This window comes from Eumetopias jubatus, unplaced genomic scaffold, assembly GCF_037043125.1.
Source record: "Eumetopias jubatus isolate StellerSeaLion01/CBP00866 unplaced genomic scaffold, mEumJub1_p1.0 scaffold_3, whole genome shotgun sequence".
Classification (NCBI taxonomy): Eukaryota; Metazoa; Chordata; class Mammalia; order Carnivora; family Otariidae; genus Eumetopias; species Eumetopias jubatus.
This window is the reverse complement of record NW_028274809.1, coordinates 141,066,316-141,084,834: the sequence shown is the minus strand read 5'-3', so window position 1 is coordinate 141,084,834 and position 18,519 is coordinate 141,066,316. Positions and strand designations below refer to the sequence as shown.

The following is an 18,519-nucleotide window of genomic DNA, read 5'->3' as shown; positions in this document are numbered from 1 at the left end:
ACAACAGACACACACTATATCTATTCATGTTCTCTATGTATGTCTATAGGGTCAAGGCCTTGTATTTGGATGTGGGTCCTCTGCCTCAGATTTCTTCTACGTTGATAATCTATCCTATATGATTCCTAATTTAGGTTTGTTTAAAATGAAGGGGAACAAAACATTTTAAAAACAAACTGAAGGTAGAATCACACTCAATTGTTATGATTTTATTCCCATGCCTACCATTTGACAACTTTTTTTTTAAAGATTATTTATTTATTTGACAGAGAGAGAGAGCACAGGTGGGCAGAGCAGCGGGCAGAGGGAGAGGGAGGAGCAGGCTTCCTGCGGAGCCGGGAGCCCGATGCAGGATTCGATCCCAGGACCCTGGGATCATGACCTGAGCCGAAGGCAGACGCTTAACGACTGAGCCACGCAGGCGCCCCCCCCATTTGACAACTTCTTAAACTGTGTGTGTGTGTGTATAAAACTTGCTTTTATCAAGTCTTTCCAAAGCATTTAATTGAGTTTTCATAAAAATAACTTGTTCTCTCCCCGCAATTACACTTTGTCACTATATAATGTCTAATCGCATTTTATTATTTCAAAAAAACAAGACAACCACTTGGGGATCCAACACAACTGTTGGCAGGGGGCAGCAATAAGAAAATATACAGGAAACAAATAGGTGCAAGAAGTAATATACAGAAAAAATAACAAATGTTTTCAGAGAACTTACAAGGTATCCAGCACTGTTTTAAGAGCTTTACAAAAGTCCAGGCGCCTGGGTGGCTCAGTAGTTAAGCGTCTGCCTTTGGCTCAGGTCACGATCCCAGGGTCCTGGGATGGAGCCCCGCATCGGGCTCCCTGCTCAGCGGGAAGCCTGCTTCTCCCTCTCCCACTCCCCCTGTTTGTATTCCCTCTCTTGCTATCTCTCTGTCAAATAAATAAATAAAATCTTAAAAGAAAAAGAGCTTTACAAAAGTCAACTCATTTAATCCTCACAACTAAGGTTCCATTATTATCCCCCATTTTCCTGATGAGGAGACTGAGGTACACAGAGGTCAATTATTTTTTTGACCAAAAGTCTTTTTAAACAACAAATGTTTAAAACATCTTTTACTGAGATGTTTCTGAGATATATTACCAACATCTGCCTTTCTTTCATAAAGTCTATTGAACCTAATGTAACCTCTCTAAAATGGTGTAACTAATAAAAATAGGCTAATGAAAATTTAATGTGGCTTCCCTCTTGGTTTCACAAAAGCATTCCTCTTCATTCTCAGGGAAACCAGAGAAGTGAGTTTAGCTAAATCAGAATGAGATCTGTGTGAGGAGAAAGAAGACTTAATTGCTCTTGTTTCCATCCTTTCTTAGGAGGGGAGGGTGCCTTAGCAAAGAACCAAAAGCTGAGAACTGATAGTCTTTATGGAAGGTTTTTCTTTAAAACTGGCTACTGCTGTAGGAGCAGAGGCTCCAGTCAGCAGTGGGACTGGGGCAAGGCTGCAAGCAGTCAGCAATCTGCTTTCACTAGGTTGGGGTTTGAGCTGAGGCACAATCCTGCTGAGCTCACCTTCCTATAAGCTACCATTCTCTCCTTTCCTGACTTCTGCTCTGGAAACTTTCCTCTAGTTCTGGAGCAGGGGCAGCAGCTTCCCTGAGGGGAGCTGGGGCTGACTTGGGTCTTGCTCTAATTGCTTGTTTGCTCTAGGCTAGTAGCCTGTGGTAGACTGTGAGGACCCAGCTGCTAGGGGACACCAGAACCCTCCCATTGTGTGGAATGCAAGGAATCAGTAATCTTATTTGCTTACTTGACACTGTAGGCCCAATGCTTAGAATAGTGTGTAAGACCTAAGAGATGCTCAGTACTTACTGAAGAAATAAATGGATGAATGAATGAATAACCTGTGGACCCCAATCTAATTCATTTGCTTAGTTCACCAGTGTCCTTGATAGTTGTGGATCAGTCTAATGAAATTAATTTTTGTAATAAGATTGAAGTGGGAGAGCTAGGTTCTTGTCTCACGGAGTTGAAGAATGAATTTCATGGACAAAGGAGAATGAGTAGAGTGATAGAGTTTTATTAAGCAAGGATACAGGACAAAAAGCTTTCAGGAGTGAGAGGCATCCCGACAGGGTTGCCACTGAGGGCTTTTAGGATTGGTCTTTTATAAAAAGCTTACCATAGGAACTTAAATCTTTTTGACTTCTCTATTGGCAGCACCACGGATTAAGGACTAGTGATAACATCTTTAACGGCTATTTCTTTCTAGGGTCTGGTTTTCTGTTGACCACAGGAGACTGTCATAAATAAGACTTCCGCCTCGGACACCTAGGGCAGGGTGGTCTGGGGTGTTCCCTTATCTCTGGTTTCCTTACACCTCTCCATTTTTGGGATTTCCATGAGTCTGATCCCAGAGCCCCTTATCTATCTCTCCTCACCTAGCCCGGCCTGTCCTTTATTCAAGTTCATGTCTCTGAAGAGTCTTGGCATGCTTTTTGGGTTTTTGTTTGTTTGTTTTTTAACCCAGTTTTACATGCCACCTTCATCATTTCTTTGCATTTGTTTCCAGCTGAAATGTTCAGCCCTCCCCCTCTTCCATCTAAAAATGTCTTACCCATCCTTTACTGACCATCTCAGTGGCTAAGCCTCCACCACCCTTCTCTGAAGACTCTGATTAAAAGTGATTGGTCTCTCCCATAAATGCCAACAGCACTGTGGTGGTAACTGTACCGTGTATAGTAAGTGCATTGTACAAACTGCTTCCGTATCCTTCTCCCCTCCCCTTTTGTTCATTTTATCCTTGCAACTTGCCTGAGTCAGAATGTTAGACAAATGGTCTTCTCCTTCCACAGATAAGGAGATTGGAGAGGTAAATGGGCATTTCAGGGACACAAGCCTAGAAAATGATAGAACACACAGTATAACTCACGTCTCTTACAATAGATATAAAGGGCAAAAGAGCTGCCAAGTCAGCTCAGCAGTTGGAAAACACTTCACTGGCTTCATTTGTTGGTTAATTTTTGCTCCAAAAGTCTTTATTAAAAAAAAAATAATAATAATAAAATGGGTCTTGGGGTGCCTGGGTGGCTCGGTCCTTATGCATGCCTTCAGCTCAGGTCATGATCCCAGAGTCCTGGGATGGAGCCCCGAATCGGCTCCCTGCTTGGTGGGAAGCCCGCTTCTCTCTCTCCCACTCCCCCTGCTTGTGTTCCGTCTCTTGCTGTGGCGCTCTCTGTCAAATAAATAAATAAAATCCTTAAAAAATAAAATAAAATAAAATGGGTCTTTCTACATCCAAGTCAGCACAAAACCATTTGTGGGAAGTGAGGTTTATTTACTTCCTTCTAAGTTTCTTCTTTGTAATTTCATCTTAAGTATAGCCATTCATGTGGAGAGAAGGGGTAGAATAAGCAAACTGCCACTTCTATTGCTTTCATGGGTGGGAGATTGCGGCATTAAAGAGATGTATGATCAGTAATTGGGGTGGGAAGAATTGTCTGGTGTGGGTCAGGGACCTTCAGGAACTGCAGTTGGAGTCTCTGGGTCTCCCCTTGATAGCCATTTGATGAGACCAAAATCTGCCCATAGGGCTTAAATCCTGGCCCTTGGTTCGGAAGAGGGCTGCGGAGGAGCCAGGCTCCACCGCACAAGGCCCAGGAGACCCAACATTGGCTTTGGGCCTGCGAATCTAAAACAAACAAACAAAAACCCTACACGTGCCAGGGACCTCACCTCCGAGTCTGACCCTTGGCTTCGCGGGGACAAAGTGGCCCGAGCCTGGGTGAGAACGAGATCTCCTGGAGACCTGTCTTCCCCTCGCGAGGCAGGGGCGGCGCCAGCTAAAGCCGCGAGTGAACCGCCCTAACTAGTTTGTCCCTGCGGCCGTCTCGTAGACGACGCCGCGGCGCACCGAGTCTCCCCGCGTCGCATTGCCATGGCTGCCCGTGGTGGCGTCGCCGCTGCCGGCGAGGGTCTGCGCTACGCCGAGTACTCGCCGCCGGCGACCAAACGGCCGGACGCGGACGTGGACCAGGGACTGGTGAGTCCCGCCGGCTGCTCCCGCCCCTCTGCGGGCCGGCCTGCTAGCATCCCCGGATTCCCGTAGGCCGGACCCTCTCACCGCTGAACCGGGGTAGTCCTGGTAGTCACATGTTTGTCCCATCTCCTCCGGCGTCCCGCGGAGTCGGGCTCCGCGCCACGCGTTGACGAGTGGACGGGTGCAGAGTCTCTTTTCCCTCGAGGAGCTTACGGTCTTGTCGGGGAGACGGACCGGGAGACAGGCAGTTGCAGCTACTGTGTGTTAAGTACTACAGGTGGGATTCTCAGAGGAGGAGACCCCGGTCCACTCTTGCAGGGTAGGGAGTGAGGTCAGGGGAGGCTTCTTGGAGAAACGGATGATTAAAAACGGAATTCTGGAGAATGAGTGGCAGTGAACTCGGCGAAAGGAAGAGGAAAAAGTGTTTCAGGCATCAGTGGTAGTGTTTACAAAGTCGTAGGCCGGAGGAACAGGGCCCGGTTGGAAATCGCAGGTGGTTTATTCGGGCTGAAATGCAGAGTTGGGAGAAGTTAAGTGTTCAATAGAAACATAATGCGAACCTCACATATATCTTTTAAGTTTTCTGTAGCGATAGTTAAAATGTGAAAAACGTGAATTTAATTTTAAGTGTATTTTTATTTAACCCGGTGTATCCACAATAATATTTTGACATGTAATCAGTATAAAATTACTGAGATACTTTACATTCTTTTTTTTTCTTTTTTATACCAAATCTCTGAAATCCAGTGCGTGTTTTACACTAACAGCCCAGCTCACTTGGGACTAGCCACATTTCAGGTGCTCAGCCACATGTAGCTAGTGGCTACATTATAAATCATTGCAGTTCCCAAAGATTAATGGGGACTAGAACATATGAAGCATCTGGTAAAGCACCTGAAGGAGTTGGGATATCCTGAGGTCAGTGGTACCATTTTGATGAGTTTTAAGCTGAGAAGTGACAGATTGGGCTGTTACCAAGCTCTCTCAGGCTTTGTGTAAGAGGAATGGATTAGTTGGAGAAGGTCTAGAAATGTGGCTGTTTTCATTCTTTTTCACACGGCATTCCATGCTGTGCCAGCCCGCAGTGATAATATACCTGTCTTTAGATGCATAGCACTTATTGTCCATTCCAGTTGTTGACTACTCATACACTGTATTGTGACATCTTTTATGTTGACCTGTCATTTTCCAGCATTGTTCTAAGTTTCCTAAGAGCAGGGACTGAGGATTTACTTCTAGTAAGCACCCAGTTTATGAGCACTCAATTATCATTACTTGATTAACGGGTAAATTTCTGCAGCAGTCAGATGGGCTTGCCTGGGAAGGTTTCAGAAAGCAATATGCTTTCATTCAACAGACATTTCTTGAATATTGCCAGGTGCCAGGTATTATCCTAAGACCTTGGAATAGATAAGTAAACAAAACAGATAAAAGTCTGAAGTAGCAAGCTCCGAGCTCCTACTTGTCTGATTCATTCCTTACCACAACCCTGTGAGGCAAGTCCTTTTTAATTCTCACTTAAGAAATGAGGAGACTCAGGGATGCCTGAGTGGCTCAGTCAGTTAAGCATCATCTGCCTTCGGCTCAGGTCATGATCCCAGGGCCTGCTTCTCCCTCTCCTCCCCACTTGTGCTGTCTGTTGCTATCTCTGTCTCTTTCAAATAAATAAATAAAATCTTAAAAAAAGAAATGAGACTCAAAGTGGTAAGTAACTTACTCAGGATCACTCTCCTAATAAAGTGACAGACCTAGGATTCCAAATCCTATATACCCTTTCCACCAGGACTTGCTCACTTCGTAGAAATAAGGCTTTCTGAGTGGAGTGTTCAGTCTGTGATGTCGGCTGGATAAATTATTAGGTTAGGCAGAAGGAATCTCTTTATGGAGAGTTGTAAAAATCTCCATACTGGACTGATTTGCAAGGCAGTTGGGAGCTCTGTGGTAGTTTGAAGATAGAAGTAATACTGGCGATCTTTTACATCTGTAGATACTTCATTTGGAAGAAGATAGGTGTAGAATTTAAGATCTCAGTCAGGAGACATCTTTAGTAGTCCAGTCACATGAAGGCTAAGGTGTAGGCCAGTGATTCTGAAGTGATTCCTGCCCAGCCTAGTGCCTCCTTTTTATAACTAATATTCTGTAAAGTCTCCTGTAATATCCTAAAATGATATTCATAGGCAATGAAATCTATTCATAAAAATAACTTAAAAATCAATGTAATGGTCTAATTTGAAACATAAAGGTGAAGTATTTTATTAGAAAATAACATATTTACTATTTAAGTACGTAAATGTTCAGACATAATTACATGGGAAGACATAATGAAGTAATCAGTTGCTGGCATATTGCACCAATGCAAAGAATCCCTATGAGTATAACAGCTATAAATGCAGACCTATTTCAAATGTATTATACTGGCATTTCAGATACTGTAAGGGCCATTGTCATTGACAAACTGATTTTTCCCAAACTGCTAACAATTTTTGGTAAAATTTTGAATAAAACAAAATGGAATCTTCCCTCAATTTATATAAGATTTGCGCTTCTGAAAAATTCAGTCTTCTTTAAAACAGTGGGAAAATGATACATTTTATATATACTGTATTATATAAAGTTCTAGACTAAGATGATCACAGATAGGCTTTTTACTTACTTTAATGTCCAGTAGAATCTTTTAAAACTCTGAGGGATACAGGTAGTTCTTTGTTGTACAAGGTTGTTTCATACCTTTTAGGATGTATAGTCCCCCATCCACCAAATACTTTCCCTCCTATCCAAATTATTACTGCAACCAAAGGGTCCTCACAAATTTTCAAAATGTCCCTAAGGGCCTATTCTGCTTCTGTTGGAATCATTGGTCCAGGTAATGATGAGTTAGAAGATAAGAGAACTGATGATAATAATTTTGGAGGAGCTTGGAAGTACTGAAAATGATGGAAAGCTGACAAAGGGTAAGTGTTAGGAAAAAATAAATGACCCAGGAGTGGGACATATTGGCAGTCTTACTGAAAATAGTAGAAAATAAAATGTCAAGGACTTGAAGAAAAGATTTTTCTCATTTTTTTTAAAAGATGCAATTTATTTTGAAGTTTTTGAAATATAGCATCTGCAGTTGTAGATGTTAAATAACTCTCAGGTAAACTTCCCCTTAGGAAATAAGAATTCATGTGCATTAACCAGTTTAGGAGATTAAAAAGATAAAAATGTAGGTCAAAATACTTGGGTAGTACCTTGAATAAAATAGTATCTTGCAATTAATTGTGTAATAGTCAGAGGTCATGGTCAGATTTTGCTTTAGCAAATCTGATTCTCATGAAAAGTAGAGAAGAAACTTTAATGTTAGGAAGAGAATATTATCAAATTTTAAAGCATTTTGAAAAAAACCTAGTTTGTATGAAATGATAGCCTTTAGTTTTCAGTACTTGCCCAAAAAGTGTAACTCCTAGTGTTAGTAGGATAGTGTGACATATAAGAAAATTAGTTACACATACATTTCAGTTATAGGCCAACTTGATAACATGAAAACTAAAACCTATCAAACATGTAAATTATTAAGTACTTATTTATTACCAAAACAAAAGAAAGCACTTCTATTTTTCATTTAAAATGTTTACCTTGAAGCTTCCTTTGAAGAAATCACATGGATTGCAGATTGTATATCCTTTTTTTTTTTTTTTTTTGAGAGCCACAGCAAACATGAGCTGGGGGGAAGAGGGGCAGGGGAGAGAATCTTAAGCAGGCCTCAAGCCCAAGGTGGGGCCATCTCATGGACCTGGAATCATGACCAGCCAAAATAGAGTTGGATGCTCAACTGACTGAGCCACCCAGGTGCCCCTGGGCAAGAACTCTTATATGCTTCTGTGATTGGCACTGTATTTGACACATGGTAGTCACTTAATTGTTCATTAAATGAACAGCTATTAACTTCTGTTACTATTGAGTGACTTAAACATGAATGTTTGATTCTAACATATTGATGAAGGTATTTTTTTCTGTAGGATTTCTCCTTTAGGTTAGCCTCTAAAGGAGAACAAGAGTCTGTGTCTTTCTTACTCATTATTCTTTCCCCAGAACTTAGCACAAGGCCTGCTGCATGCTGAATAAATATTTGTATATGTATATGGTAAATGCTAAATAAATATTAGTGGTATGAGTGAATAGTCTCCATCTTTCCTCTATTACAACTATCTTTTTGAGGCAGAATAATTTTTTTCCTTCTTAATTTCCAACTGGTACAACTATTGTCTATCTTGAACTTAAATATTACAGTCTTGAGATAGAAGTTTTGGCATTTTTATAATTCTTTCAGCCAATTTATATTTATCAGGAAGGTTATTTACTGCTTATTTACTGTTTTGGAAGAATAAAATGCCTTAGGGAATTTGTAAACAACTTTGATCCCCCGCTCCACCAAGCAGTAGCAGCTGTGATGGAGTGGGCTGTTTTCCCAGTTTTCAGAAATTCCTTGATTTGTAGTAGTGGAACATTTAATTTTTCCGGTTTTTGTTTGTTTGTTTCTTGTGGGTATTTTTTTTAAAGATTTTATTTTCTTATTTGTAGAGAGGGAGAGAGATAAGAGAGTGTACAAGGGGTGGGGAGGAACAAAGGGAGAAGGAGAAGCAGACTCCCCACTGAGCAGGGAGCCCGATGCAGGGCTGAATCCCAAGACCCTGGGATCATGACCTGAGCCGAAGGCAGGTGCTTAACTGACTGAGCCACCCAGGGGCCCTGTTTTTTTCTGGTGGATATTTGAAACTAGGTGGCAGTAACAGATGCCAGACTTGGCCCATTTGTTGATTTGCTGGTATTATTTAAATAGTGCTTCTCCTTTTTGAAATATGTCTTTTATTTATTTTTAAAGATTTATTTATTGTAGAGAGAGAGAGAGCATGAGCAGGAGGAGTAAAGGGAGAGGGAGAGAGAACCCAAAGCAGACTCTGTGCTGAATGCAGTGCCCAATGTGGGGCTCAATCTCACAACCCTGAGATCACAACCTGAGGTGGATGCTTAAACCTTCTGCCACCCAGGTACCCCTAAAATATGTCTTTTAAACTAAAATTAGATACTCTTTATAGGCAGGGACCATGTTTTAAGGATCCTCATTCTCTCAGCTCTCAACATAGTACCAGTCACATGATTACTGCTCCATAAATTTTTGTTAAATCGTTAAATTAGCAGTTGAATGAAACAACTGGATAGGGAAAAAATAGAGGATTCGAGAAATGTTTTATGGAATTGTGAACTGATAGCCCTAAGGAATAAAAAGAGTAAGATAAATGAGACTGTCTCTCTTTTTTGACTTTTTTAATGGTAAAGGCTAAAATATAAGCACCTAATACATTTTATATGCTGTCACAGTACACATCTGACTTTTGATGTGCTTTTCCAGGTTTTGGTCATTTTATTGCTTATTACCGCCAATAACACAGTCTCCAAATCTCTTTCTAAAGTTTGTCAATGCATTCAGTTTAATAAAAGAAATTTTTTTTTGAATACCAAATACGTGGAGGCTATATACTAAGTGTCTGTGGGTCAGATATGGATAAATCAGGATTGCCATCCTCAAGGACAGAGGTCAACAAATTTATTTTGTAGAGGACTAAATAGTATTTTAGGCTTTGCAGGCCATATGATCTCTGCTACACTACTGAACTCTGCCCCTGTAAAGCAAAAGCAGCCATAGATAACGCATAAATGTGGCTGTGTTCCAATAAAACTTTATTTACAAAAGTAGTTGGAGTGCCAGATTTGGCGTGTGGGGCTGTACATTTGCCCGCCACTGCTCTAGAAGGTAAATTGGATCAAATTTAAAAACCTAATTCAAGACCGCCTCTGTTAAGCACTGTCATTTATCTGTTCATTCATTCATTCAACACTTATTTATTGAGTCTCACTTTAAAACTCCTAGAAAAAACATGGGCACTAATTTCTTTGATATTGGCCTTAGCCACATTTTTTAAGATATGTCCCCTCAGGCAAAGGAAACAAAAACAAAACTTCCTAAATGTGAGATCTGGAGTCCCACTTTATTAGGTAAGGTACTGAGGCTAACTGCTGTCATTAAAAGATGAATCAAACATGGGTTTTGTCCTCAAGGGGCTTGAAAAATACTTGATTTTTCAAGAGAAGCTAGAAAGAGAGAAAAACAAATGTAACTTATTATCAAGGGGAAAAATATGTTGGGATAAGGTTGTGGATATACCTGAATGGCAAGTTAAGGAGTGAGGACCATGTCTATAGGCAGTTGAAGTTTTGTAGGGGCTATGTGATCAATGGTGGGCTTCGTGAATATTAAGCCTAGAGAAGTGTTTAAGAAGGGTAGAGGATAGAGAAGCAGAGAGGGCAGGACCGGTTAAGATTGTATTAGAGTGGGCAGTCCTCTGAAGTCTAGAGGCCGCAATGGCAGCAGTAAAAGCAGTGATAGCCAAATGTTTTATACCAGGCATTAGGCTAATTCTTTAAATGCGTGAACTCATTTAGTCCACGTAATAACCCTGTGAGGTGTAGATACTATTATAATCCCCCACTTACAGATGACTAAATTGAGGCTTAAAGCAATGAAATAATTTGCCCAACGTCACACAGTTGATGTGTGAACCCCAAAGGTATTCTGCTTTCTTGCCTCTGCTTTTACTCAAAATATATTCTATCTTCTTTCCCCTTCAACCTTCCTAACTGTGTCAGTGGTCTAACCAGGAAAACAGATACATCTAAATTATGTAAAACAAAGGAAATGTAGCACAGAGAGTTGGTTTTATAGGTGAAGGAGTTGTGAAGCCAGGCCAGATTGTGAGGCAGTGAAGAGGTTGGGAAGAGTAAAAAGCCGCTGGCCTTCTCACGGCCGCAGGGTCACAGGGAAGAGGTGGTGTTTTCATAACCACTCCGTGGTAACTGGACCATGGGGGTGTGTCCAGTGGGGAGCTGCAGCCACGGAGACACAGAGAGGAAAGGGGAGAAGTACCCTGGCCTTTCCCCTTTTACCACCCTCCTGTCTCCCACTATTGCATCCCATTGATCAGACTCAGCTGGAGCCACGTGACACAGGAGCCTGCAGGACTTAGCTGTCCTCCCAACAGAGCGGAGGAGGGAGAAGCCGGGGAATGGATCAGTGAATACAAACAGGTCTGGGACCAACACACTCACTTTGGCTGTTTTCAGCTGTGAGGTGCTTTGAATTCCACAGATGTTGAGAAATTTGAAAGCATAGTCTCCTAAAAACACTGTTACAAAACACTATTTTATAAATGGTGTGTATTCCTTTAGCCTACCGAAGTCTATTTCACTCACAGTGTAAGGCACAGTATTCTTTCAGGAACTCCATTTTCACCGTCTTGTGCTCTCTGAATATTACTTAAATGCTATTAGGGATTAAATAAGCATTATTAGCTCTCATGAAAATCTAATCACCATGTGTAACATTTTTTTTCGTTTTAAAATTAGATTATTTTTCAACTATAGACTTAGATTTCTAGAAAAGCGAAAAGATAGCACACAGAATCCCCATGTACCTCACTCAGTTTCCCCTGTTAACATCTTGTGTTAGTTTGGTATGTTGGTTATCATTAACAAACCAGTATTGCTTGATACATTATTAACCGAAGTCCGTACTTTTCTCAGATTCTTCAGATTGTTTGGTTTTTATGTACGGTCCTTTTAATGTTCCGGGATGCCATCCAGGATACCACGTTACATTGAGTTTTCGTGTTTCTTTTGGCTCCTCTTGGCTGTGACAGTTTCTCAGACTCACCTTGTTTTTGATGACCCTGACAGATTTGAGGAATGCTGGTCAGATGTTTTGCAGAAGGCGCCTCCCCTGGAATTTGTCCATATGAAAGGCACATGCTATAAACATGATCTCTCACTATATGGGTTAACCTTGATCTAATCTGATGAAATAGTATTTGTCTGATTTCTCCACTGTAAAGCCAATTTTTCCCCCTTTCTATACTGTACTTTTTGAAAGGAAGTCACTATGTGTGGCCCACATTTAAGGAGTGGGGAGTTATGCTTCTCCTCCTTGAGGGTGGAGTTCTTTATGAAATTCTTCAGAATTTTTCTGCACAGGAGATCTGTCTTTTCTCCCCCATTTATTTATTTTCTCAATCATTTATTTGTATCGGTCAGGCTTTGAGGATATTTATACTTTGGGTTATAACTTGTTGCTCAAATTGTTCCACCTTTGGCTTTGGTATCTCTTTCAGTTGGCTCCTGTACACCTTTGACATACCCCATTGCTGTAGGGTTTTTTTTTAACACTTCCTTACTTTTGGCACTATAAGGTGCTCTAGGCTCATTTTCTATGTTTTTTGTCCTTGTCCTAGAATCAACCATTTCAGCCATTTCAACCAACCAATCAATCAATCAGCAACCAAAATGGTTGTCATAGAAGTTAATGCACAAGAAGCCTTGTGTGTAGAACATTTTATCTCAGGGGAAACTTCACTCTGGGTCACAACTCTGGACCCTAATGGTTTCGTTTTCATCCTCTTGGCCAGCTTGTCCGCGTCTCCCCGTCTTCCCCTTGTGTGGCTGCTGGTGTCTGCCAGTCAGAGACTTCCTGGTCTGGGGCGAGTGGCTGCGCTGTTAGTCTGCGAGAAAATGTAGCATTTCTCCTACAGCTTCCGCCATGCTCTTCTTTGTTTTTTTGGTTTGGCTTTATTTTTATTTTTCAATGTCTGCTGTTAGAGACTGCTAATAGCAGATGCCAGGGGACTGTGAAATCAGAGAGAGAGACGGAGAGAGAGATTCATCGGTCTTTCTGTATTTATCGTTATAGTTCAGGTTTGTTAAAGAATCTTACTAAGTGAACAGAAGTGCCTGTCTCCAGGTATAAAGTAAAATATTGCATATTCCTCTAAATGATTTATTATGATCTTCCAGGGAATAATTTTCACTTCCTTTTGGCAGACCTGGAATTCAGCAACAACCATCACTACCACCACAACTGAAAACATAATTTTGTATAGCAGGTATATAGAACTGAAGGGTTAAGAACTAAAGCAGCCTTGAAATCAGTTGCAGATGGTACTATAAACAGCACTTTTTCCCCTTACTTTCTTTCTGCAGTGATGTTAAAGTTTTACTCACCAAGAACCTCATAACTATATAATACTTAATAACATTTCTAAGTATATCATATGGCTTTTGTGAAGAGTTTTAAATAGAAGTTTTAAAAAGTGCCATGAATTGATACCTAATTTGTATATTTCCTTTAAGTGATTTGGGGTAACCCATTGCAGCCTTTCCTTCCATTCTAGAAAACTTGTGCTATTCTACTATTTAAAAACAGAATATCATGTAGTTTAGAACAGTTAGAATATCAGGTAGGACTGTCATGATTCATTCATTCTCATTTCTAATTATCAATAGATCTGTTTCTGACACTAATGTTATTGTCTGCATGGGTATCCTAGGGCGTTTTGACTCTGAGATTTTGTAGAGTATTGCTTTAGGTCCTTGTACTATAAATTCACCTTTGGCCAGTACAAGTTCTTTCCAAGTTTTTTTGCCCTAAAACACTGCTTCTCAATCTTTTCAAATATTTTATAGAGTGAAAAATTTCATACCTGTCTCCTGCTTCCATAATATTAGTAATATTTTCTATTTTTATTTGTTGAATATATAAAAATAAAACAGAATGATAGGCATGAATGTACTGAGTTCATGATGTGCATGCAAATAATTGAGGAAGTAAACTAGCACTTAGTCAATGTCTGCTAATTACCAGACACTGTGATTACATTTTTCCATTTCTCATAATAACTCTGAAAAGTTAGATACTACTTTTCACCATTTCACATATAAGAAAACTGAGGACCAAAGTGGTCAAGGTCATACAGCTAGTAAGTGGCAGGACTAAGATATGAAAAGTCCTTGACTTTTCACTGAATGATATTGCTGGTCCATCATTTAGATATTGGAAACTGATGAAATCCAACTCCGAGAAATGATTTATAATCCTGGTATTTTTGCTAATTTTCAGAGTCTTTAGATACTTGAAGATATGTTTAAAAATTCTTAAACCTTGAAGCAGAGTTAATTTTATTTCACCTTAACTCAGAAAGGAAGAAAAGAATACTGTGTAATGAAATTTAAGCTGAAGCATTACCACTCTAAGAAATTGTTGCCTAAAGTGAAATAGGTTATTGAAAGGGAGTAAAAGTAGTTTTCAGAAAATGGCATGACTTCCCAAGCAAGAAGAATAAGCAAAGCTACAGTGTTGTTGCAGGTAAGGTATACATCAGATGTAAGCCAAAAAAGTTTAGGGAGTACTTGCCAGGGACTCTAAAGTCAGCGTAATAAAAGCTTGTAGGAGTACATGATAGAGAAGAGGCTAGCTAGAGATGCAACAAGATCATTTTTATGATCAGGGTGCAAAATTAAGTGTAGCGATAAAAAGGGAGATGCCAAAGATCAGTGCATTTGTTTTTATTGAAGAGTGCCAGGAGGAATTTGTTTTCAAAGTTTATTGGAAAGTAGATAGGGCAGAGGGTTTCTGGCTTAAGAAATTAAGTTTTTAAGCCCTTCTGACCAAGTAGGATTTTTGCAAGATTTTTCTTTCTTAATAACCTTTATTTTTTCCTATGACTCTGAAAGAAACAACTGTGTAATAATGTGATACAGTAATTGCAATAGCTACCATTTATTGAATGTTTATCACATCTAAAATACTAAGTGATGTATGTGAATTTTCTAATTTATAAAAATTCATATTGACCTATAAGTATTATCCTTATTTTGCAGATGAGGAGGTTAAGTAATTTGTCAGAGGTCATGGAGCTGACAAGTAGAGATCCAAAAGTCAACCATATTTCTTTGATTTCAAAATCTGTGATTCTAGGACTTTCTTTAAATGATAAAATTTAGGTACTAAGAATATATAACTACAGTTAAATTTTGGTTTATCTCATTCTGTTTCCTTTTTCTTCTGTGAATATGCTGTACATTCTGGTTTATAATTATTTATTATATCATCTATAACCATTCCTCAGTATATTATTTGTCAGTGCATATTTCAGACATGCCCTGATTTATTTAATTATCCCCCTATTGCTGGGTATTCAAATTGTTCCCAGTTTTTTATCTTATGAATAGTGCAGTGATGAATATTCTCGTATGTAAGTTTTTATGCACCTCTCTGATTATTTTCTTAGGATAATTTTTTTAAATTATACTTACTGAGCCTAATGACTTGAATATATTTAAGGCTATTGATTCCAATGATGAAATTGCCCTCAAGACAGATTGTCCCAATTTGAATTCTCAGCATCAGTTCATGAGATTGTTCACTGAATCACTCCCTCAACAACTTGTAAGACTTGGAGTTGCTAGCTAAAATGTATGCTCTCATTAGTAATGGCCTTCATACCTGAAGACTGAGAAGATTGCCACATGTCCCTATCCAGAAGAAAAGTTGAAGGAAATATGAGTAATTCCACTTACATACTTATTAAAATGGTCAATTTAATCTACTTCTATACTTAACAAACTGAATGATTTTATATTAAATGTAGGAATATTGAAAATACAACTTCTTGGGGATGGGTGAGGGAAGATAAAATTTTGTGAAAAAGGGAATTACAAGGAGCAAGGGCATCAAGGACTGGTGCTAGGATCTAGTTTGGCATTAGATAATTAAATGATACTATGTTTTCTAGGTAATTAAAAAACTAATAAATAGGATAAGACATGATAAGGTTTTTGTGAATGGGCATTAAAGTCAGATAGGGATGTTTCATTGAATATGAGCTCACACTGGAAAGATTGACAGATTTTTATAATTTGAAGAGTATGGGAATAATTTTAAATTGTTCCTTGAAGACATAGGGTCCAGTCTGGAATTAAAATACCTGTATTTTAGTTCAAGTGAGGACAATGATAACCACTGCTATAACTTGGATAAGGAATGTCACTTTTCAGGACTTCAGTGTCTTCCTCTGTAAAATGTGGGTTTTTCTATGCTAGTTATTTTCTGTCATTTCTTTCACCTCTATGATTATGACTTTGACTTACTGTATTGCAGTCAGAAATGCCAACAAAACATTGGACACCCTAAGGAAGCTGTTGAAAATAAAACAGAAATATATCTTTTTGTGTAAAAGTATAGTGTCTCTGTATCTAGAATAAAGTGTGTATTTCTGCTTGCATCTTTTAAAACAGTCAGTAGAAACTTTCCAGAAAGACAACAAATAAATGTATTGAGGGGAGAAGTAGGTGTTAAGTGTGGAGGTGCGGGGAGGGGAAAGCTCATTTGAAGAAAGGCTAAAAGTTTAGAACTTAATTCAGGGATAGTTGAGAATTCTTAATTCAGGAAGTCACTGGACAAAGAAATAATTTAATAAAAGTACAGTAATAAAATGGTAAAGGATATCCATTGGGTAAAAAAGTCCCTTTCTTCCAAATTTTAGAAACAGAACTAAGCATACTCCTTAAACTTGAAAGAGAGAAATTTAGGGCAGTGATGAAAGTTAAAGAAACTAATTCTTAGACCTAAATGAACCTTGAAGTGCCTAAAAGAGCCAACTTTTTTTTTTTTTTGGTGAAAAAATTTATATTTAGATTTAGCCAGCTGGACTCAGTTTAGATGATTCCAATTTTGTTGGCAACATCCAAAGCATCATAGTCAGGAGCCAGTCGAACATATGCCTTCTTCTCTCCATCAGGCCTGATCAGGATGTTGACCTTGGCCACGTCAGTGTCGTAGAGCTTCTTCACAGCCTGTTTGACCTGGTGCTTATTCGCCTTGACATCCACAGTGAACACAAGTGTGTTGTTGTCTTGTGTTTTCTTCATGGCTGACTCAGTAGTCAGGGGGAACTTGATGATGGCATAGTGATCAAGCTTGTTTCTCCTGGGGGCGCTCTTTCGAGGATATTTGGGCTGCCTCCGCAGACGCGGTGTCTTGGGTCGTGGGAATGTAGGTGACACGCGGATCTTCTTTTTTTTTGTGACTGTGGACGCCTTTCAGCACCCATTTCTTGGCCTTCAAAGCCTTTGCTTTGGCTTCAGCTTTGGGAGGGGCAGGGGCTTCCTTGTTAGCCTTTGGCGCCATCTTCGTAAAAGGGATTTCCCTAAAAGAGCCAGCTTTTAAGAGCAGGTGTATCTGAAGCTTCAGACCAAAGAACAAGTCTCAGAAGGTACGTTTATAGATTTGACATGTTTAGCATTGGAAAACACAAAGCAAAGATGCAGAGCCCACACTAGTTCTTACTTCCTAACAAATATTTTCCAAATGCGATAGTTGTTTTTCAGTATCATTCCGAGTTAATTTTCTGATTAGAAATTTGCTTTGAAGGTCTTGTCTGTTTCTGGCCTGGTTGCTTGATCTTGAGATGATTCCATATTGTTAAGTAGATGGAAGTTGACTTTATATAAGTTGTCTGGTTGAATCTGTTTAAAATATTCCACAGGTAACTAGTCTAATCTATATTTAACATTTTATAGATATTTAACATAGTCTATAGGTGATCCCTGCCCTCCTATTCACTTGTGGTGACCTAAGGTCACAATGAATTAAGGGCAACCTTAATCAGAATTCACGTTTCCCATCTTCTAACCTTTATTTGGTCCCAGTACCGTCCCATTTTCCTCCTTGACCTAACCTTGACTCTGTCCTTCAGCTTTATCTGGACTTTTCTCAGAAGCCATCTACTGCCCAGAAGCAGAGTACTCAGCCAGCTGGCCATCTGTCTGTCTAACCATCTATCCCCATATGCATCCATCCTGTCAATTAACCACTAACTTTTATTTAGCCCATACTATATTTTGGGACTACAAAGATTAATAAAAGCCTACTTCTTGCTCTCTAGAGGCTCACAGTTGAGCAGGGGAGACAAATTTTGAAGTTGTAGCCTGGGATCACAGCAGTGAAGTAAACTGGGAGGTAGAGAGGTGGTGATATTGGAATAGGAGAGATTCCAGTGGCATTGATTTCTTTCATATTTGGGAGTTTACTTGATCTTGCTGCCTGTCTAGAGTAGTTCCATTTTTCTTCTTTGCTGTTTAGTAGTTGAAAAGCCATATATCAAACACCCTTCTGTGTTAGGGATAGGTATTGATCATGTCTTTTCACGAAGGATGGTGGAAACAGAAGGGCAGGGACTAATAGAGTCAGTGAGGGTTGTGGGGATATGACTCAGGTACTTCCGCTCCCTTCCTCACAGCCAGAAGCTTCAGAGGAGGGAGAGTTTATTTTGAGAAAAAATGCCATGGTCCAGATACAGGGTTGGGACCGGCTCCCCGGGAAAATGTGTAAGAGTAGGTACAGGTGTCTTATTGACGGCCCCTGGCCAAGTATCTGCGGAAGTCATCTTTCAGCCTCTCAATTCCACTGCTCCCTACTACATTGACTAAACTGTAATAAAGATATAAAAGTGAAGTCTTCCCCTCTCAGGCGAAAGTGAAAGTTTTTAGAAATTTTTAAATAATTCCAATTACTATGTTATTATAATTTTATATACTTAGAGTTTTTAGTTAGTGCATCCTTGTTCCAGAATTG

The 18,519-nt window shown here is 39.6% G+C and overlaps 1 protein-coding gene and 1 pseudogene across 1 annotated transcript in view; one reads left to right on the top strand and one right to left on the bottom strand.

Moving 5' to 3' along the window:
• The first annotated feature begins 3,880 nt into the window (after positions 1 to 3,880).
• Positions 3,881 to 18,519, top strand: part of DNAJC15 (DnaJ heat shock protein family (Hsp40) member C15) — a 90,254-nt gene continuing 75,615 nt past the window's right edge. The window contains exon 1 of the mRNA XM_028103347.2: positions 3,881 to 4,025. Coding sequence (XP_027959148.1) covers positions 3,921 to 4,025 — 105 coding nt within the window. The 5' untranslated portion in view covers positions 3,881 to 3,920. The remainder of the gene's footprint in view (positions 4,026 to 18,519) is intronic.
• On the bottom strand, positions 16,581 to 17,073 carry LOC148164758 (large ribosomal subunit protein uL23 pseudogene; annotated as a pseudogene).